This window comes from Eptatretus burgeri, chromosome 7 (assembly GCF_056783735.1).
Source record: "Eptatretus burgeri isolate ZD-2024b chromosome 7, Ebu_testis_v1, whole genome shotgun sequence".
NCBI classification, from domain to species: Eukaryota; Metazoa; Chordata; class Myxini; order Myxiniformes; family Myxinidae; genus Eptatretus; species Eptatretus burgeri.
Window position 1 is genome coordinate 92,626,649 of NC_140967.1, and position 20,256 is coordinate 92,646,904.

General features: G+C 45.4%; 2 protein-coding genes across 3 annotated transcripts in view; both read left to right on the forward strand.

The window, feature by feature from the left end:
• The window catches only part of LOC147023803 (leucine-rich repeat-containing protein 23-like), a 74,299-nt gene that overhangs the window by 11,317 nt on the left and 42,726 nt on the right, over positions 1 to 20,256 (forward strand). The window lies entirely within an intron of this gene.
• LOC147023804 (uncharacterized) lies at positions 631 to 2,102 on the forward strand. Its single transcript, XM_085889615.1, has 2 exons — positions 631 to 790; positions 923 to 2,102. Exon 2 carries the CDS (start codon positions 1,146 to 1,148, stop codon positions 1,590 to 1,592), a length of 447 nt encoding a protein of 148 aa, XP_085745741.1. The 5' UTR covers positions 631 to 790; positions 923 to 1,145; the 3' UTR covers positions 1,593 to 2,102.

Sequence of the window (20,256 nt, forward strand, 5' to 3'; positions counted from 1 at the left end):
TGCCTTGACCCCATGCCTGCCGAGCCCTTGTTTGCATTTCCCCCGTGTCAACCATTGATTTAAAAGTGTTGATTATATTTATCCCTCGTTACTGTGAAGTCCTTACCAATGAGGTTCCAAGCTGTATAGTATCGAGAGATAAATAACACTGGTCAACAACAAATTTGTTGTCTGCATTTTTTAAGCTGATTTAGGTCGAATCTGATGCGCTGAATCCAAAACTCACATTAGTTTTGTTCAATCAGGTCAAGTTTTTGAGATATGGCCACATGTCGTTTTTTACATTTTTGTTCACATGTACGCATGTGTGGAGCATTTTAGAAGAAGTTGGTGGGGGTAAAATGTCATGTCAAATAATTGTTTTGATTGGAAATAATTATTTTAATGACAAGATGTATTCAGGTACGATAGTTCTGGGTGATTATGTCGAAAAGGGATCAGTTTGAAGTCATAAAACCTCAAAATCTTCCAAAAATTGGTGAGGCAAAGCATAAAGTTCGTGGATCAAAACTAAAGTTAATGGGGAAGATTTTGTAATAATGTGATACAAAAAAGTTGTATTTCTTGAAATAACGAACTCTGAAGAATGTACAATACCTACATGCGCCAATTTATGACATGCGCTTCTGCTCAAGCTTGGAGTGCCACAGTACGAACCCAAAGATTGGAGACTGTTCATTGACAGCAGCAAGCGATCACTGAAATGTGTTCTGCTACACAACGGCAACCAGTTTGCCTCTGTACCCATCGCTCACTTGACTACACTGAAGGAGAAGTATGAAGCGGTGAAGTACGTGCTGGAGAAAATTGGTTATGATCAGCATAAGTGGTTTATTTGTGTTGACCTGAAGATGGTGAACATTTTGTTGGGACAACAGTCTGGCTTCACCAAGTACCCATGTTTTCTGTGCATGTGGGATAGTAGGGACCGTGCTCAGCATTACACGGAGAAGGACTGGCCTGTGCAGGAGGAATTGGTGCCATGCAAAGAAAGGAACGTCATCAACGACCCTCTGGTGGACAGAGACAGAATACTCTTCCCACCGCTGCACATCAAGCTCGGCTTAATCAAGCAGTTCACCAAGGCTCTGGACAAAGATGGTGACTGCTTCACTTACTTGTGCCAGGCTTTTCCAGGATTGACCATGGAGAAGTTGAAAGCTGGCATCTTTGATGGTTCTCAGATCCGTCAGCTCATCAGAGATCCAGAGTTCAAAAACTCAATGAACGAAGTGGAACTGGAAGCGTGGAAGACATTTGTTTTGGTAGTGAAGAACTTTCTTGGCAACAATAAGGCCAGAAACTACGCAGAACTTGTCAACAACATGCTGACTGCTTTCAGAAACCTGGGCTGCAACATGAGCTTCAAGATGCACTACCTATTTTCACATATGAACCGGTTTCCTGAGAACCTGGGTTCAATGAGTGACGAGCAGGGGGAGAGATTCCATCAGGACATGAAGGAGATGGAGACCAGGTATCAGGGTCGCTGGGACGCAGTCATGATGGCTGACTACTGTTGGAATCTGAAGAGAGACCTCCCTGCCGCTGAACATTCCAGGAGTTCGAAGAAACGGAAGTTCAAGCCCTGAAGTTTGAACAGTGGTGACGCAACATGCAATTTACTTGTACTTACCTTTATCAATGCCCACCATTCAGATGACAGTAATCGATGTTTCTATCATGTAATCAATAAATGTTGTTGGCAAAACATTTTTTTTTCTTAAAAACATGTTTAGGATGATATGTGTTGACAAAAATCAGCTGATAATGCCACAAAAATGTAATTGATTTTGTCACAAGATCTGATTTTTTCAAATCAACTTAGCACAAAAACCTGACCTGATGGAGAGAAACGGATGCCATTTCCTGATTCAGCAGTGCCAGAATACCCTAATTCACTTGTAGAAATCTAGACAACATTCAGAAAGTAAAAAATTGTTGACCAGTGTAATCATAACTTCAGTGTCCAGCGCGATCAACCCTATATCTCTCCAGTTGGGACTTGAACTGGTCCAGAGTAGTCATATTCATAATGTCCCCCAGTAGTGCATTCCATTTGTTGACTTCTGACAGAATATTTATAATGGGGGAGGGCTACACCCAGAATTTTTATATTGGGGGAGGGGCAACAATTAGAATTTTTTATAATGGGGGAGGGGCCACAACCAGAATTTTTATAATGGGGGAGGGCCACACCCAGAATTTTTATATTGGGGGAGGGGCAACAATTAGAATTTTTATAAGGGGGAGGGGCCACAACCAGAATTTTTATAATGGGGGAGGGGCAACAATCAGAATTTTTATAATGGGGGATGGGCAACAATCAGAATTTTTATAATGGAGGAGGGGCAACAATCAGAATATTTATAATGGAGGAGGGGCAACAATCAGAATATTTATAATGGAGGAGAGGCAACAATCAGAATTTTTATAATGGAGGAGGGGCAACAATCAGAATTTTTATAATGGAGGAGGGGCCGCAATCAGAATTTTTATAATGGGGGAGGGGCCACAATCAGAATTTTTATAATGGGGGAGGGGCCACAATCAGAATTTTTATAATGGGGGAGGGGCCACAATCAGAATTTTTATAATGGGGGAGGGGCCACAATCAGAATTTTTATAATGGGGGAGGGGCCACTCCCACATTTTTTGTAATGGGGGAGTGGCCACAATCAATTTTTATAACCAGTGCGGGCCCGTAGGTGCGTGCCAGTATGTGCAGCTTCGTGCCTGCAGTATCAGGTCCCCAGCATCAATTGTGATGTCATATCAAACGAAGAAGAATTGACGCCTCCTCTCTCTCGCCCCCCCACTCTCCCCCCTCTCTCCCCCCTTCTTTCTCCCCCCTCCTCTTTCCCCCCTCCTCTGTCCCCCTCCTCTGTCCCCCCTCCTCTGTCCCCCCTCCTCTGTCCCCTTCCTCTGTCCCCCACTCTCTCGCCCCCACTCTCTCACCCCCACTCTCTCGCCCCCACTCTCTCGCCCCACTCTCTCGCCCCCACTCTCTCGCCCCCACTCTCTCGCCCCCACTCTCTCGCCCCCCACTCTCTCGCCCCCCACTCTCTCGCCCCCACTCTCTCGCCCCACTCTCTCGCCCCCCACTCTCTCGCCCCCACTCTCTCGCCCCCACTCTCTCGCCCCCACTCTCTCGCCCCACTCTCTCGCCCCCACTCTCTCGCCCCCACTCTCTCGCCCCCACTCTCTCGCCCCCACTCTCTCGCCCCCCACTCTCTCGCCCCCACTCTCTCGCCCCCACTCTCTCGCCCCCACTCTCTCGCCCCACTCTCTCGCCCCCACTCTCTCGCCCCCCACTCTCTCGCCCCCACTCTCTCGCCCCCACTCTCTCTCCCCCTCTCTCCCCTTTTTTCTCCCCCTCCTCCGTCGCCCCCTCCTCCGTCGCCCCCTCCTCCGTCGCCCCTCCTCCGTCGCCCCTCCTCCGTCGCCCCCTCCTCCGTCGCCCCCTCCTCCGTCGCCCCCTCCTCCGTCGCCCCTCTCTCCCTCCCCTCTCTAGCTTCTCTCTCCCTCCCCTCTCTCGCCCCCTCTCTCGCACTTCTCTCTCCCCCTCTCTCGCCCTTCTCTCTCCCCCCCTCTCTCCCTTCTCCTCACTCCCCCCTCCTCTCTCGCCCTCTCTCTGTAAATGTATTCACAAATGTCCACCAAGCACAACAATAATAAATAATAAGGCACATACTCAGGTCCCCAGTCTCGATTGTGACGTCATACCAAACGAAGAAGAAAAAGAATTGTGATGTCAATCGTGCCAAAAATAAAAATAATTAAACAAACATTAATTGTGACGTCATTCGTGATGTCATAGCACCGTGTCCTGTCATTGGTTGACAGATAAATGGCCATAACTTGGGAACCGCTCGTCCGATTAATATCAAACCTTGAAAAGGCACATCCGCGGGGCCCCGGCAATATTCCTGGCAAGTTTCAATCTGATCGGACCGGTGGTCGTCTGGTTATTAATAATTTGGGAAAAAATGGCACGATAAGGTGAGAAGGTGGAACGACATCAGCTGCCATATATACACCTTTTCAACACTGAAAAAGCAGTAAAATGGCCGTAACTTGGGAACCGCTCGTCCGATCGATATCACACCTCGAAAAGGCACATCCGCGGGTCCCCGGCAATATTCCTGGCAAGTTTCAATGAGATCGGACGGCGGTCGTCGAGAAACGGCAGTCTCAGACAAGCAGACACACAGAGATTGCTGGAATTATAGATAGATGGGGGAGGGGCCCCACCAGGATATTTTTTTTATAATTGAGGAGGTCCAGAAGTTTGTCATCTCATTGAATGATCATCATTTTGTTATTTAATGTCAATAAGACAAATGAAAAGAAGGGATTTTTTTATTGATTCTTCCTGCTCAGAATCTCCTGACCCTGTGATTATCCATGATCATAGTATGGATGAGGGTTTTTTTTTTGGATATATTGTCGAGGCTCGTATAAGAGGAAATACAAAGAACATATAACAAAGGGAGCATGAGTCGAGGGGTGGAGAAGGAAGCACAAAACAATAGGGAGCAGACATTAGGAGATTTTTTGAAGGGAGAAGGATGGGGTAAACAAGATGGACACTACAGGAACTTTCAGGAAGAAAAGCAGGGAATTTGATGGAGGTGGGTTTGGGGTGGATTAAGAGGGATAGAAAAGATCGTGGTTTTGGAAGGGGGAGATGAGAGAGGGTGGTGAAGAGCTGTTTTGAAGATCTGGAGGGAGGGTAGGATTGAGGAGAGAGTGGGAGTTTGTTCCAGCGGTGGGGAAAAAAAGAAGAATGAAAGAGTGAAGGTGAGCAGTGATTCTTAATTTTGGTAGTTTCACCAGAAGGGGGTTGTTGGTGGACCCTGAGCGCCCTGTGAAAATATGGGTGGGGGGGGGGGACAGGTCACAGACAGAGTGTGGTGGTGGTGGGGGGGGGGGTTGCGAGATCGCAGAGGAGATGGTAGAAAGACCACCGACCTGCCTGTGGTGAGAGAGTGAGAGACCCAAAGACTGCTTAATCACGGGAAATACGGATGATCCTGAATGCCTTGGTCTCCACAGCATGAAGCTGAGAAAGGTGAGGCAGGAGCACCAGCCCAGAAGGGAGAGCAGTACTCCACCAGGCTTCTGATTAAAGCTTTGTATGTGGTCTATAGCTCAGATGTGCCAAGGAAGGACTTTGCACGACAGAGGATTCCGAGTCGGTGACTGGCTTTGGAGGCCAGCTTGGAAATGTATCTTTCTCAGGAAAAATCTTGGCAGATAGTGAGACCCAGAAGCTTGAATGAAAGGACTTCAAGTCGATTGTTGAGAAAGTAGATGGGTGGGGGGGTGGGGGGAGGGGGTTTCCAGATGGTCCTTTCAGAGAGACACAGTGAGAGTGTGAGATTTGTCAGGACTGAAAGACATGTTCCAATTGCTGGACCAGCTTGTAATTTTACCCAGATCTGCAGAGGGTGAAGAAGCTGCTGCTTGCTGATCTGAGGGATGACAGATGGTACGGCAGAGGGTGCAGTCATTAGCAAAGAGATAGAGGATTTTCCAGAGGTTCAGAGAGATCATTGATGAAAAACAGAAAATAACACAGGGCCCAGAACACTGCCTAAAGGAACTCCAGCCTGGAGAGGATGAGAGAGCTCCATTAAGAGCCATGTGTTGCCTCTGTGAGGAGATGAAGTCTGTGAGCCATGAGTGGAGATGGCCTTGGATACCACAGGAAGAGTTTTATGAGCAGGGCAGGGTGCCAGACCGGATCAAAGGCACGTGATATATCTCGGGAGATGGCTCTGATTTAATGTCTGGCATTGAGGACCTCCATCCATTGTTGGAAGAGCAGAAGCAGCATACTCAGGGTAGGGTGACCTGGTCTGAAACCAAATTGATGATCGGAAATCAAGCCATTGGAGAAGAGGAAGGATTTAATGTCATAAGCGATGATGGATTTCATGACTTTGCTGATGATTTGGAGAAGGCTGATTGGTTTGTAGTTTCAGGGATCTGTTTTTGCACCGTTTTTATGCAAAGCGGTAATGTTTGTTGATTTCCAAGCAGATGGCAGATGACCTTGAGTAAATGACAGGGTGAATAGAACAGAGAGAAGGTGAGCAAGAGCAGCAGAGCAGGTTTTTAGGACACGTGGGCTGATGCCGTCTGGACGGGTTGCAGAATCTGAGTCGAGGTTTGACAGCACGCTCTCCACCTTGTCAGGAGAAAGGGACAGAGTCCAGGAACAGCTGGGTGTGACTGGGTAAGGTGGATACAGAAAGTGATGGGTTTGGGACATAACATTTAGAAGTAAACACGGAGTTTAAGCATTCAGCCTTCTCATGTGCAGTATCAGCTGTGCGGCCATTTTTTAAAATATAACTATCTCATTCGGTTTGAATATTATATTTGTTTCTGTACAAAGGTATTTGGGTAGCATATATAGTAATTGATGATGTATTGAAATGGAACAGGAATTCCAAAGTGTTGGCCAGTAAAGCAAACTGAAGAATGTACTTTGAAAGGAAATTGAAGGTGTTTCATGTTCTCAATGGCATGTTGGTTCTTTAAAAAAAAATGGTCCGATTTTAAGTAGTCTCACTTTCAGTGTCATTTATACTCGAGGGCCCCCAAAAGGAAGTAACTTGTCAAAAGAAAATGTAAAGAAGCCAAAAAGATTCAGAAAGATTGCATGCGTAATTCAGCCAAACCTCCCCTCAATACGTGACTTTGAAAATGACGTAATCCACCCCAGAATGGTGTGTACGTGCAGAAACCCCAGGAAATGGCAATCTTCAGGGCACCGTAAAGTATATTGTGTGTGGGAGATCATGATTGTTACCTGAAATGGCTGACAAAACTTCTAAAAAAAGCAGAAAATACTTGTAAAGGTACCTGAGAGAAAGGGTTGTACCTCTGCAGAATGAAAGATCTTGGAGAACCTTCTCAGCTCGCCGAACAAGCACCTGTTTGGAGTATAAGCTCCCGATAATGTGCTTCATTGCAAGGCCCGAGTGGATGGGCATGTGTTGCACAACCCGCCCCCCCCCAAACGGATCGCTACCAGTGAATCGACTGTCTATCTGGCTTAGGTGCTTCTGAACACTGATGGGAAGGACATATCTGGGGCTTGTGATTGTGCCGGGTAAGTTTAAAATGATGCTATTTACTATCAATCATGTTGGGAGGAGTAGGGGGGGCTACTGGAGTTGAGGCTTGTCAAAAATACATTTTTTATTTGGTTCTGAGGCCACAAGAGAAATTGTACAAGATTTTTGCATCTATTGCTAAAAGGAGAAGCGTCCGCCCGTGTGTGCTTTTTTTTTTCTCCACTGTGACAGATACCTTGTATTATCAGGAAATGATAGGAACTCGACTCCTCTCATCCACAGATACTGTATTTCTCATATTTCTGATATTTTTGTGAGTCCAATATGCATTCAGGAACAAGACAATTGTGATTAACCATTTTGAAATTGCCACTCGTTTAAATGCTGAAAATTATGTTGAAAAGACTGTTAGAATTACACCTTTCATTGCAAGCAACAGCAGGTTAACCAGAGAGTTGGTCAGTCATTTCTTGTCATTTCAGCCGTGGTTTGCGGTGACCCCCTCACATTTTTCTGAAAAAATTCTCAAAGCTACCTTCACATATATGAGGAAGGTTTGCCAATAGTGGGGCGGCTTAGCCCAAATATTCAAAAGAATTGTGCATTTTGTGATACAAGCACCAAATTTGGCACAAATGTACATTAATATGTTGCGAACATTTTCAGATATTAGGCCACTTGAAATTCTCTCTTTATGTCCGCCATATTGGATTTCAAAATGGCGGCCACTTGAAATCTACATTTGCTATTATCTCTGGACGTAATGCAGCTATTGACTTGATTCTGGTATCTAAATGTATGTTTTTGGGGGCAAGGAATCCAATGGTACAATTTTCAACTTAATATTATCTATCACATTCTGTTATATAATTTGTATATCATTTGCATCCCATGTCTTGCGCATAAGAAGAGCACATCAAGTGACTGCAGCAGCACTGTACATCCTACAACACCGTGCCTACAACCACTATTGTCTGGGAGAAACCAGGGATGCAGAGGACCTTCCGGAGTTTGAAGACTGGTGTTGCCAGAGAGGAGAAGACATCCCCCAGTTTCACTACTGGGCAACCGTGCTGGAACTAGAACTGTTGGTTCTAGTGTATGTGCGTTCTCTCAGGCAGGAATCGTTAATGATGTACCTCGATGCTCTGACAGAGCTGGTCCCCTGGTTCCATGCACTGGATCACACCCACTATGCTAGGTGGATACCAGTGCACCTGAAGGACATGGCCGAACTCACCATCAAACACCCAGATGTAGCCAGGAAATTCAGGGAAAGCCACTTCACCGTTCAGAAAACACAGAGGGTGTTCTCTTCAATCCCGATTGACCAGGCACATGAGCAGAATAATGCCTGCATCAAAGGAGACGGTGGAGCAGTTGGGCTCACTGACAACCTTAGTGCCCTACGTCGCTGGATGGTTGTGGGACCAGAAGTTGCCAGGGTGATCGAAGAATTCCAGGATGGGAACCAACACTGGAGACGGCAAACAGCAGACACACGTCATCATGATCAGACGCCAAGTGTACAGGCCTCATTTGTGAAAGATGTTCGCTCTCTCGTCGGTGTCAAAGAGGAGATGGGCAACCCATTCGAGGAGGAGAGTCAGGATGTAGTCAAACTGGACACAAAGGAGATCGCAGATCCTGCTGCTGTGGAGACCGTTATGAATGCCAAGAGGATTGGCCAAGAGCAGTTCGAGGTTTTCACCAGAGAGTGTCTGTTGGACAGAACAAAGGCAGTGGACGCACCCATTCCTCGTAACAAGCTGAAGGTGTTCAACACTTCCACTCCAAGAAGCCAGAGCATAGGTCAGCAACAGCTCGCCTCCATCAAGAATGACCGTGAACTCTTCGCACGCCTGTACGTTGGCTGCCAGACGAGGGATGGAAACCTTGAGGAGTTCTTTTGTCACGAGAATCAGGCATGTCCTCCTGCATTGTCTGATGGTGGAAGCCTCTGCACTGGTACCAAGAGTGATCTCCTCACATGCTTGGAAGAAGTCTCCGACGCAAAGACAGAGACTCCTGTCACGACCTGTATTGTGCTTGATGGAGCAGCCATCGTCCCTATGCTGAAGCCGGCTGCATCAAAGACCTTTGAAGAGTGTGCACAACAGATCTTCTTCCCAGATATGTCCACGAAGCTGCAAACAGTGTCACGCTGGGATCTGGTCTGGGATACTTACCTTGCTGATTCACTGAAAGGTAGTACACGTGCAAAGCGGGGACAAGGTGTGCGGAGACATGTGGTGGCTGCCGCAGCCATACCAGGAAACTGGCAGAACTTCCTACGAGTGGACAGCAACAAGACCGAGCTGTTCAGGTTCCTCTCAGCAGCTCTCATGGAATGGTTTGACCAGGAGGACAAGCAACTCGTCATTACTGATGGAGAGGCAGTGCTTAGCAAGCCACAACTGCCAGATCTGACCTCACTCGCCCCATGTAACCATGAAGAAGCTGACAGTCAGATGTTGCTGCATGCATCTCATGCAGTCCAGCATGGACACCATGCAATACTCATCCGGAATGTAGACACCGATGTTGTGTGCTGGCAGTGTCCCTGGCACAGGAGTTGCAACCAGAAGACAAACTGTGGCTGGCATTCGGAACAGGCCAGAGTTTCCGATACCTAGCAGCACATGAAATAGCAGCTGGATTGGGACGAGAGAAGGCTCGTGCACTGCCAATGTTCCACACTCTAACTGGATGCGACACTGTGTCTAGTTTTCATAGACATGGCAAGAAGACTGCGTGGGCAGTCTGGATGGTACTGCCAGAACTTACTGAGGCGCTGCTGCTGCTGTCCTCTTCACCTCGTGACATACCAGACGATGCAATGCGCATCATCGAGAGGTTCGTGATCCTGTTGTATGATCGAACCAGCAAATGCACAGACATTGACAAGGCCAGGAGGAAACTCTTCGCAAGGAAGAACAATGTGCAGCTCATCCCTCCAACGAAGGCAGCTCTGGAGGAACATGTCAAGAGGGCAGTGTATCAAGGTGGACATGTGTGGGGTCAGATACTGCTGCCAGCACCAGAGCTCCCTCCACCAACCAACTGGGATTGGTCAAGGACTGGAGAAGGACAGTACACACCTTACTGGACCAGGCTAACTGAGGCAGCTCACAGCTGCATTGAGCTGGTTTCTTGCAAGTGCAAGAAAGGGTATGTGAGGCGCTGCAAGTGCAAAAGGCTGCCCTTCAGTACACAGCCCTCTGTGTGTGTGAAGGGGACTGCACATGACGATGAGTCAACAACATACATGTACTTGTGGCAATGCTGAACTTGTTAACATGACACTGTTTATGTACACGTATCTTCAGTACCGGTATATACCTAGCCTCAGATACCAGTACACCTAGCCTCAAATACTAGACCATGTAGCATGTCAGTATTATACCTAAGACATTTACAGAACTCAGACATTCTTTTCAAAGTATTGTGTTGAATCCAATATTTGCCGAGATAATTTCCAAATAAAATTATATAACAGACTGTGATAGATAATATTAAGTTGAAAATGGTACCATTGGATTCCTTGCCCCCAAAAACATACATTTAGATTCCAGAATCAAGTCAATAGCTGCATTACGTCCAGAGATAATAGCAAATCTAGATTTCAAGTGGTGGCCATTTTGAAATCCAATATGGCGGACATAAAGAGAGAATTTCAAGTGGCCCAATATCTGAAAATGTTCGCAATATATTAATGTACATTTGTGCCAAATTTGGTGCTTGTGCATTTTCTGATACAACAGGTTTGCTATGCTGCTGCACTACAAGTTATTGCTCAAAATTCCAAGTAGTGTCCGACATATGGCCCGACAAACACCCTAGGGGTGTTTCAATCTGGCAGTCACGAGTTGCAGATTTGTATCTGAAGCGTTTTTGGAGGGCTCTAAATTCCAGAGTTTTACAGAGTTCTGAAAATTCACACAAATGGTGCCTATTAGTGAGGCTTGCAGAATCTGACATAAAAAAATGCTCTACTTAAAATACTTTTTAAGATAAGTACTCTCAAACGTAGTGATTTGTAACATGCAGTCAAAAAAATTAGAGTTTTCAAATTGCTGCCAACAGTGAGTTTATTTATCATGAAGAATTTTGTTGCCTGATTTACATAATCTAGTGACTGGATTATTTACACAAGAAAACTGAAACCTTTTGGAGCAAAATCTTGGGTGCTATAGGTGTCTGAACTTTGCTGCAGACTCAACGACACTGAAATTTACCCTGGTTTTACCCCAAGTGATCACCATGTTGACAGTTACACGGCTCTTTAAAATTTTTGTCACTTAAAGACGCATACATAGGCAAACTGTGGTAGAAAATTCAAGAGTTGTTCTCAATCCCTTCTATTTTTTAAACGATTTTTTTTTATAAAGGCCCACTATTTAAAAAAAACGTTCGATGAAAGATTTAGAATAAAAGCAATAGGTGTGCTTTTGAAGTGGAAGCCATGCCAAACATTCATAAGTTGGCACCACAATGATCAAATTGTTGTGTTTTTTTTGGGTCAGAACAAGTATGTGGTTACTTTAATTTGGCTCATTTTTTTTAAAGGATATTTTAGTTTAAGGCTGCCGCCAATCTCAACTACAAATTAAGACACATAATGTGATCATAATATTCACCATTATAAATATTCATTTGCATATCTCATTGTTTATACACTTAGTGTGCATTGTACGAAAGTCTACATCCATTTGTAAATGTAGGTACAATATCTGATTCAACTTTTTTTTTCATAATTTCATATCAAATTGTTTGGACAAATGTACCTGGATCCATTGTACAACGTGAACAGTGATTAGTTTTATAATTGCCAGGATATAATAAAATGTAACAATGAGCATTGGCAGTTACTACAGGGCTGTGTATTCGGTTAAAGCCGAAATAAGATAGAGTTGTGCTTCATGCCTAACTTTGGAAATGATTTTGGTACACTTCTTTAAGCTTTATTAAACTGATTTATATATTGCTAGATTATATATTGCATTTTGAAAACTCCAATTTTTTTGACTGCATGTTACAAATCACTACTTTTGAGAGTACTTATCTTAAAAATTATTTTAAGTAGAACATTTTTACGTCAGATTCTGAAAGCCTCACTAATAGACACCATTTGTGTGAATTTTAAGAACTCTGTTTGTAAAACTCTGGAATTTAGAGCCCTCCGAAAATGCTTCAGATACAAATCTGCAACTCGCGACTGCCTGAATTGAAACACCCCTTGGGTGTTTGTAGGGCCATATCTCGGACACTACTTGGAATTTTGAGCTATAACTTGGCAAACCTTCCTCAGAAATGTTAAGGTTGCTTTGAGAATTTTTTCAGGAAAATCTGATGGGGTCACCACAGAATTTCATTTTTTTGGCTGATTTGACACGGAATGACCCTTGTGTCAAAGCCACCCAATGCTCGCCTGTTTATACATTTATCGTTTTTAAAAGACTCGTCTAATAATATTTTTTATAAAGCATTGCAGTGGTCTGATCCAAATAATTTTAAAGCAATATATGAATTTGTTTATTGTATTCAGTAAAAAAAAAATAGTGTGGTGGATAAAAACATTAGAAAGGAAGTAACTTGCACCAAAAACTTTAACATTTTCATGCTCACGCTGACGCTCACGCCGGGGGTATCGCTATAGCTCTCTGTTCTTCAAACAGGCGAGATAAAAATGGCAGGTGAGCCAAACGGATTCATGATAAACACACACACATTCAGGTCAGGTATGAGAGCATGCGCCAGAGCAGCACGTCACTGCGCCCACTTTCCGCCGGTACTCCAGGGGCCTCTGTCTGGCCATTCCCCAGGCAGATGCCTGGCCCATCCCCATCTCCTTGAGATGCCGATCAACCTGCTGCAACCATGAGGCACGTGGTCGGCCTATTGGCCTCCACTCACGAGACTCCCTCGCTGAGAGAATCTGGTGAGCAAGATCAGAGGCAGGAAAAGGAGCCACATGTCCATACAGCCGCAGCTGACGCTCACGAACAATGCAGGTAACAAATGTTATTTGAGTCTCTTTCAGCAACCGCTTGTTAGACACAAAGTCTGACCAGCAATAGCCAAGGATTCTCCGAACAGACCGGCTACCAAAGGAATTAAGTCTCCGTCTCATATCCTTGGTCAGAGTCCAAGTCTCACATCCGTAGAGCAAGACTGGAGGCACCAGGGATCCGAAGACTCGGACTTTCATCCTCCCACACAGGTACCGCCAGCGCCACACCCCATTATCCAGTGAATCCATGACTCCCCATGCCCAACCCAGAAGTCTATTGACCTCTGACTCACAGCCAGCAGAGACATGAATATCACTGCCAAGGTAAGTGAATCTCTCCATGACCTCAACATCCTCACCACAAACAGGCACAGACAGGACAGCAGCATCCAAGATGTCATTGAAAGCCTGGATCTTAGTTTTGACCCAGGAAACCCGTAATCCCAGTGGCTCTGACTCCTCATTCAGCACCTCGAGAGCCCCCAAAAGGATATCTAAAGTCTCCGCAAAGATGACTGCATCATCTGCAAAATCAAGGTCAGAGATCTTGAACATTCCCAAATGATGCACTGCAGCTTGATCTCCCTGACATCCTCCCTAGAATCCAGTCCATACAAGTGCTGAAAAGTGTGGCGGCTAGTACACACCCCTGACAAACTCCAGTAACAACTGGAAATAAGTCAGGGATGGTACCACCACATCTCACAGCACTCTCAGTTCCAGAGTAGAGTTCAGACATCAGATCGATCAGTTTTGGTGGCACCCTACGAAGACCAAGAATCCTCCAGAGGGCATCCCAACTCACTGAATCAAACGCTTTACAGAGATCAACCTAAGCTGCAAGCAGCCCCTGCCGAAACTCTCGTCTGCGTTCGGTGAGGACCCGAAGAGCAAGGATACGGTCAATCGTTGACCTCTTTGGTGTAAAGCCTGACTGCTCTGGACCCTGGTGCTCAAGCAAATGGTGGCGAACCCCATCAAGAATTCTCCGCGCAAAGACCTTGCCCGGCACTGAGAACACCGTCACTCCTCGGTAGTTGTTGCAGTCTTGGCAACCACCCTTCCCTTTCCAGAGAGGGACAACAAAGCCCCTCTTCCAGTCAGTTGGGATGATGCCTGTGTTCCAGGCAGAGCACCGAACTGCATGCAATGACACGAGCGCAGCATTTCTACCAGCCTTAAGAAGTTCAGCATTGATGCCACAGATCCTTGGAGCTTTAGCCCATTTCAACCAGTTCAACGCAGCCTGTTTCTTCAAGCGAAGGTGGACCACAGTTGATTGGAGGGTCAGCAACAGTTATTGTAACACCCCTGACGTCCATCTCGACAGCTGGTGGATCAGCCTGGTACAACCGCTCAAAGTAACCGGCCCAGCGGGCCTTCACTCCGGACTCCTCTGTCAAGAGCCTACAGCCTCTGCTCTAACTGCAGTACACTGAGGGACATGCTTGGACGAACGCAATGCGCGAATTCCCCTGGAAGCAGGATGAGAATCACTTGACCACAGATGATGTTCTACTGCCCTCACAGATTCCTCGCACATAGGCCTCCTTGTCCACCCTTGGTGCACCTACAGTTTTACGACTCAACTCCCTGAATAGTCCGGCAGATATGTGAAAACAATGTGCCTTTAGTGATACAAGCATGAAATTTGGCACACTGCTAGGGCAGTATCTTACAAAGATTTTTGGATATAGGGACATTCCAGATTCTTCCCAGAGCCAAAATGGCGGCCATTTTACAAAATAGCCGATTTTGTGTTGTACAAGGAGGATACATGTGGATACAACTATATTTAAGAAGCATACCAGTGGTTTTATTTAACTAAATATAGATTCTAGCAAATAAGAAATAGCAAATAAAGGTGACAAAGCGTGAATAAACCATTTATTTGGTCATTTTTGGTGCATTTTTGCACTTTTGGACGGTTTTCTACAACAAACTCTTCAAAAAACTGTTATCAAGCACCATGGAATGACTGTTGTTCATTTAACACTCTTGAACTCAGAGGAAGTGCTTCTGTTTGATCCTAACATCAACTTACAGAGTCAAAATTATACAGTGGAACCTCTAGATCCAGGTAACAGAGTCTACTATGATGCATGGATACATGTGTACATGTTACCTAATTATCTATGATCTCTCTTGTCCCAGTTCTACTCTCTTGTACACTCCCCACCACAGTGACATAGAGCTGTGCACTGGAGTGCAGCCTTGACACACTTGCACTGTCCTCTGCATCCCTTTTTGCAGCCACACCTTAGTAGTTGCCGACATGCCTCAGTTGCCTCTGGGAGGGTTGTCCAGTATATGTCCCAGCCATTATCGGTGTGAACCCACCCCCAGTTACTGGGCGATGGGAGCTCTGGTGTGGACACCATCATCTGGCTTGGTAGGTAGCTCTCTTGATGTGCTGTTTCAGGGCTTCACGAGTTGGTGGGAGAGTATCTATTGATCTGCCATTCTGGGTGAACAGATGCTTGCGACACTCATTGACATGTTCCTGGCTACTGGTGCGATCATGAAGCACAACAACAAAACGCTCCAGTGCATCCATGTGGTCATCTACGGCTGAAGGAGTTGGCGTGGCAGCCAAGGCACAGAATGCTGCAGTGACATCAGTGACCTCATCACAGGCTTTCCAGGTTTCCCATGCTTTTTTCTTCCCCCTGCCTCCGAAGCTTGAAACGGTGTCGCATCCAGTGAGGGCATGGAAGAATGGCAAACCTCGACACTTGTTAGGTCCCAGTGCCACAGACATCTCATGAGCTGCCAAGAACCTGAAGTTCTTTCCTGTGCCAAAACCAACCCAGAGCTCATCAATGTCCAGACGTCCAATTGCTGTCACCGCAAGGACCACGACATCATTGTTTACTGTTCGGATCGACGCTTTGCTGTATCCCTGCCTCACAGCGTCTTCAGCATGGAGTAGCATTCTTGTGTCAGCTGGTGCTACAAGAGCGTCCATGCGGGCATCATCGATGTAGGACACCAGTTCTCCGAGAGCTATGCCATGATTGATATCATCCTGGTCATCCAAGGTTCTCTTTGTGTCCCTTGCTTTGTTATTGAGGGAAACTAGACACTTCACATGGTACAGGGCATCTTGCGCCATCATATTTCCAGCACTCAGTTTAGCAATAAGTGGCTTGTCTTCTAGTTTCAGAGCACATTTCCTGACTCGTCTGTCCAGGTCAAAGGTAGAAGCTTTGCTCAAAGACTCGTTACCTGCTGGCTTGTCACAAAAGAAACACGTTTCGAGCAGTGACTCTGTGTGGTCCACACTCTGACGGGTATACTTTCGTGTCACACCCTCGGTATCCCCACTGGTTGTTTTCCTCTTCTCTGCCCGAATCAATTGAGTTTTGTTGTATTGTAGTCTGCATGAATCATGCCACTTAGCCCTGTGGTGTTGGAAGGTGGACTCAATACCCTCACCATCGTCCAAGCGGGACATGTCGAGAGATTTTGGCAAGCAGTCGATCTCACTGAACCTGAGGAGGTTGTCTGCCAGAGTCTGGTATCCAGACCCTCCTGTGCTTCGCTTGGAGTCAGCTGGACAATGAAGAGGCTCAGTGGTGTCCATCTGACACAGCACACATAGGTTCCAGTCTGTCTGGTTAATTGATGTAACAGATGTACTTCGCCCTCGCTATTGGGGGTCTAATAGTTTGAAATGCTTGGCCATTGTCTTGAACCATCACCAATCAGTCACTGTAAAATTGGGAAGAACCACCACCAAGCAGGGGATTAGTCTTTGGGTACACTACAGTGGAGTTATCACCTAAAAACAGAATAGCAGAGTTAAAATGTTTTCAACTACGAACCCCAGCCCAGAGGAGATGCATATATACACAATGGCGATCTTGGGTGATTGTCACTCGATGTCCCCAATAGGCCACCATACATTATTTCTTTGTGCTGGACAGGACCATGTTAAACCCAAATCAAAATGAACACACCATTGTATTTTGAACATTTCTATTATGCAATCATGAAAATTAATACAGTGAGTACATCAATATCGATTTCGCAAATTTATGCATTTAATCGCGACATTGCCAGCTACCAGTATGTAATTAATAATGGACATATTCATGGAGTCTAAGTTCCTTTCACCAAATTTGATTTTTGATCTATTTATATTCCGGTAACATTCACATGCATGATCATATTGCAGAGCTCTTGTTCCAGCCATGCATTATTGCGATTGTAAACTGTTATCTGTGTCCCTCATAGACCACCGTAGATGCATTTTTTTAGTCAAATATGAAGTCGATAATGAAGCATGTGCTTACTAGTTGATAATAATCATATTATACTCACTACATTGTGTTTTGCACCAAGCACATATGACTTTGCTGACCTTGTAGGCAGAATTTGTTATTTGTGGCAGCCATTTTGTAAAATGGCCACCATTTTGACCCTCGGGGTAATCTGGAATGTCCCTATATCCAAAATGTTTCCTAAGGGTATGCTATAACTGTGTACCAAATTTCATGCTTGTATCATCAAAGGCACAAAACTACCAGAATATTTCACATATCTGCCGGACTAGAACAGCTCAGCTCTGCCATTCAGCCTGGCCCTGTGACTCTGGTCAATGGCATCCAGTTTCCCTTGAGAGACAAAATTCTTCTTTGCCCTGTGGTGAGCTCCAAGACATCCACTGGCAAAATCGAGGACTGTGGTCTTGAAGACACTCCACAACTCTTCAGGACCTCCCAAAGAACCCAGACTGCTTGCAAAGTCAAGGAACTTAGTGCTATTCTGGTTCATAGTTCCTGACCCATTGGGACCAACACACATCTCATAACCATCCCTATCAGTTCCAGTCAATGCATTGAAATCCCCCAAGACTAGAAGTGTATCTCGTCTGGGGCACTGAACAACCACAGACTTGAGCGTGGAATAGAATGCATCCTTCACAGTGAGATCACTCGCGTCAGTCAGAGCATAAACAGAGACCAGGGAAATGACACCCAAGGAGTGACGAATCCTTAGTCTCATAATACGCTCGTTGACCGGTGTTACCTCAATTATCATTGGAGTCAGCATATTGGACACAGCTGCAGCAACTCCTTGGGCATGGTAACCATCAGAGTAACCAAACCAATAGTGGGTGAAACCACCCACCATGATCTCCCCGTAATCTGGTCTCCGAACCTCAGAGAGCGCTGCAATACCGATGTCCAAACGCTTCAGCTCAGATAATAACAGAGACAGGTAATCATCTTCTCTTTTGGATCGGACATTCCAGGCACCCACCCGAAGGGACTGCCTCAGGTTAACCCAAGGAGACCGCCGTCTGGTGGACGACACCTCAGCACCACTCCGACACACTCTCCTGCAATCTGACCCGGGAATGTTACCCCGTGCTTTCCCTCATCATCAAAGATTGGGGGTCCCGAAGGCTTTGCCCCAATACCGTCATCCGGTGAGCTGCCCTGCGAAGGGAAGCTGCTTAGGAGGTACTCCCACACAGTGGGTTTTCAGATTTCTTTGCGTTTTTGTGTTTTACGGTGGCCAGAGTGCAAATCCTGCCACCAACCTGCTAAGAAGAAGTAACCCCACTGCAAGAGGACGTCCGCAGACATAGTTGGGCACTAGATATGGATGGCTGTTGGCTCACAAGGAGCTCCTCTGCCCTTTGACAGGTTATGCATGGCTTGCATTTTGACGGGGCCGATCGGCCTCGCCCCCGTGATCGACCCGGTGGTCGATTTTTAGGGGGTCTTTTTATCGGCCCTGTAAAATTAAGCTGTGGGAAAAAAAAAAACAATAAAAAAAAATTTTTTAAAGAAAAAAAAAGCTAAGATTACCTGTATGGCAGAACAAAACACCTTTGTTCAACACCATTGGTCTCCTTTTGGACACGAGAAATGGACAATGACATGGTTGAAGCCATCTCCACAGATGATGAGAATACTGTTGTGTTGGACTTATCTTCAGGTAGCTCAGGGGATGAATCTCTTTCACAATTATCTGATGAGTCTGACAGTGACTTTTGGGGGTTTCTGCCTGAAGATTTACATCAATACTAAACCTACTAAAGTTAATTAGTATTTGGCAGAATGTACTGAACACATGTATCTGTTATGTTATTGGACTGGAGAGAGAGATACTTGCAGATAAATTAGTTTTGTTGAGACAGAAATGCATCAATAAACTCATTAAATTTGCGACTGTTCAGATTTTTTTTGGTCATTCAGCTTTGCAGCGAATAAAGTTTTAAATTTGTTACGAGAATAAATATTTTGACATTATTACTATGTTACTGGTGGATCCATGTGTGGACATTCAAGTACAACCTACATGACAAGGTAATGGCAGTGAAAAGTCAAGATTTATCCCCATGTATATGTTGCACACAGTGGGCTAGTCCAGGGGGAGAAATGGGTTGGACTTGTGTACGTAATACTTGAATGGTCCCAGTTCAATGGCATACATGTAATGTATTGTACCGGCACATCATTCATGCAAATTGTCAGAACATTTGTCATTTGTCATTACAGGTAATAATCCACAACAACAAAGACAACTTAGTTCTAATACTTTTTAATGAAAAGGATTGTGGGAAAGTCCTGTGCTTGAGCAGAAAGTTCTGTTTCTCAGAACTTTGTGTTTGGCCCCAAGAGGGCCATTTAAGGTACATTTTGAAATTACATAGTTAGGATTAGGCTGAGTTTATTCAGATTCTTTGGCAGTTCAGTTTGTATGGGCATTGGTCAATTTGGACCACATGTTGAAACAATTTACAAAAACGAATTCACAAGATTTTGAAGCAATTTTAAAAATCAGCCCCCTCACCCCACATGACGAGGCCGATTTATCAGCCCCGTCCGATTTTGAAAATGCAAGGCCTGTTATGTTTTTAATCCTGCTGGGTGTCCATATCCAAACACCCTCCTCACCAAAAATCCTTGTGGGGGAGACGGTTTAGTCGCCGACAACCTGACCATGGAACAGGTTAGTACAGGTTTACATGATACCTGTGGCAAGTCACAGATCTGATCTGGCCTGACCTGACATTAACTGACAAATTATCAATTTATACATGTGCAAAATTCCCCATTTAGCAATGATACGTCGTTTCGAAAGTCCCGTATTTGTACCTTGTATGAGAAACATGTTCGACTGAAAGTTCACAAG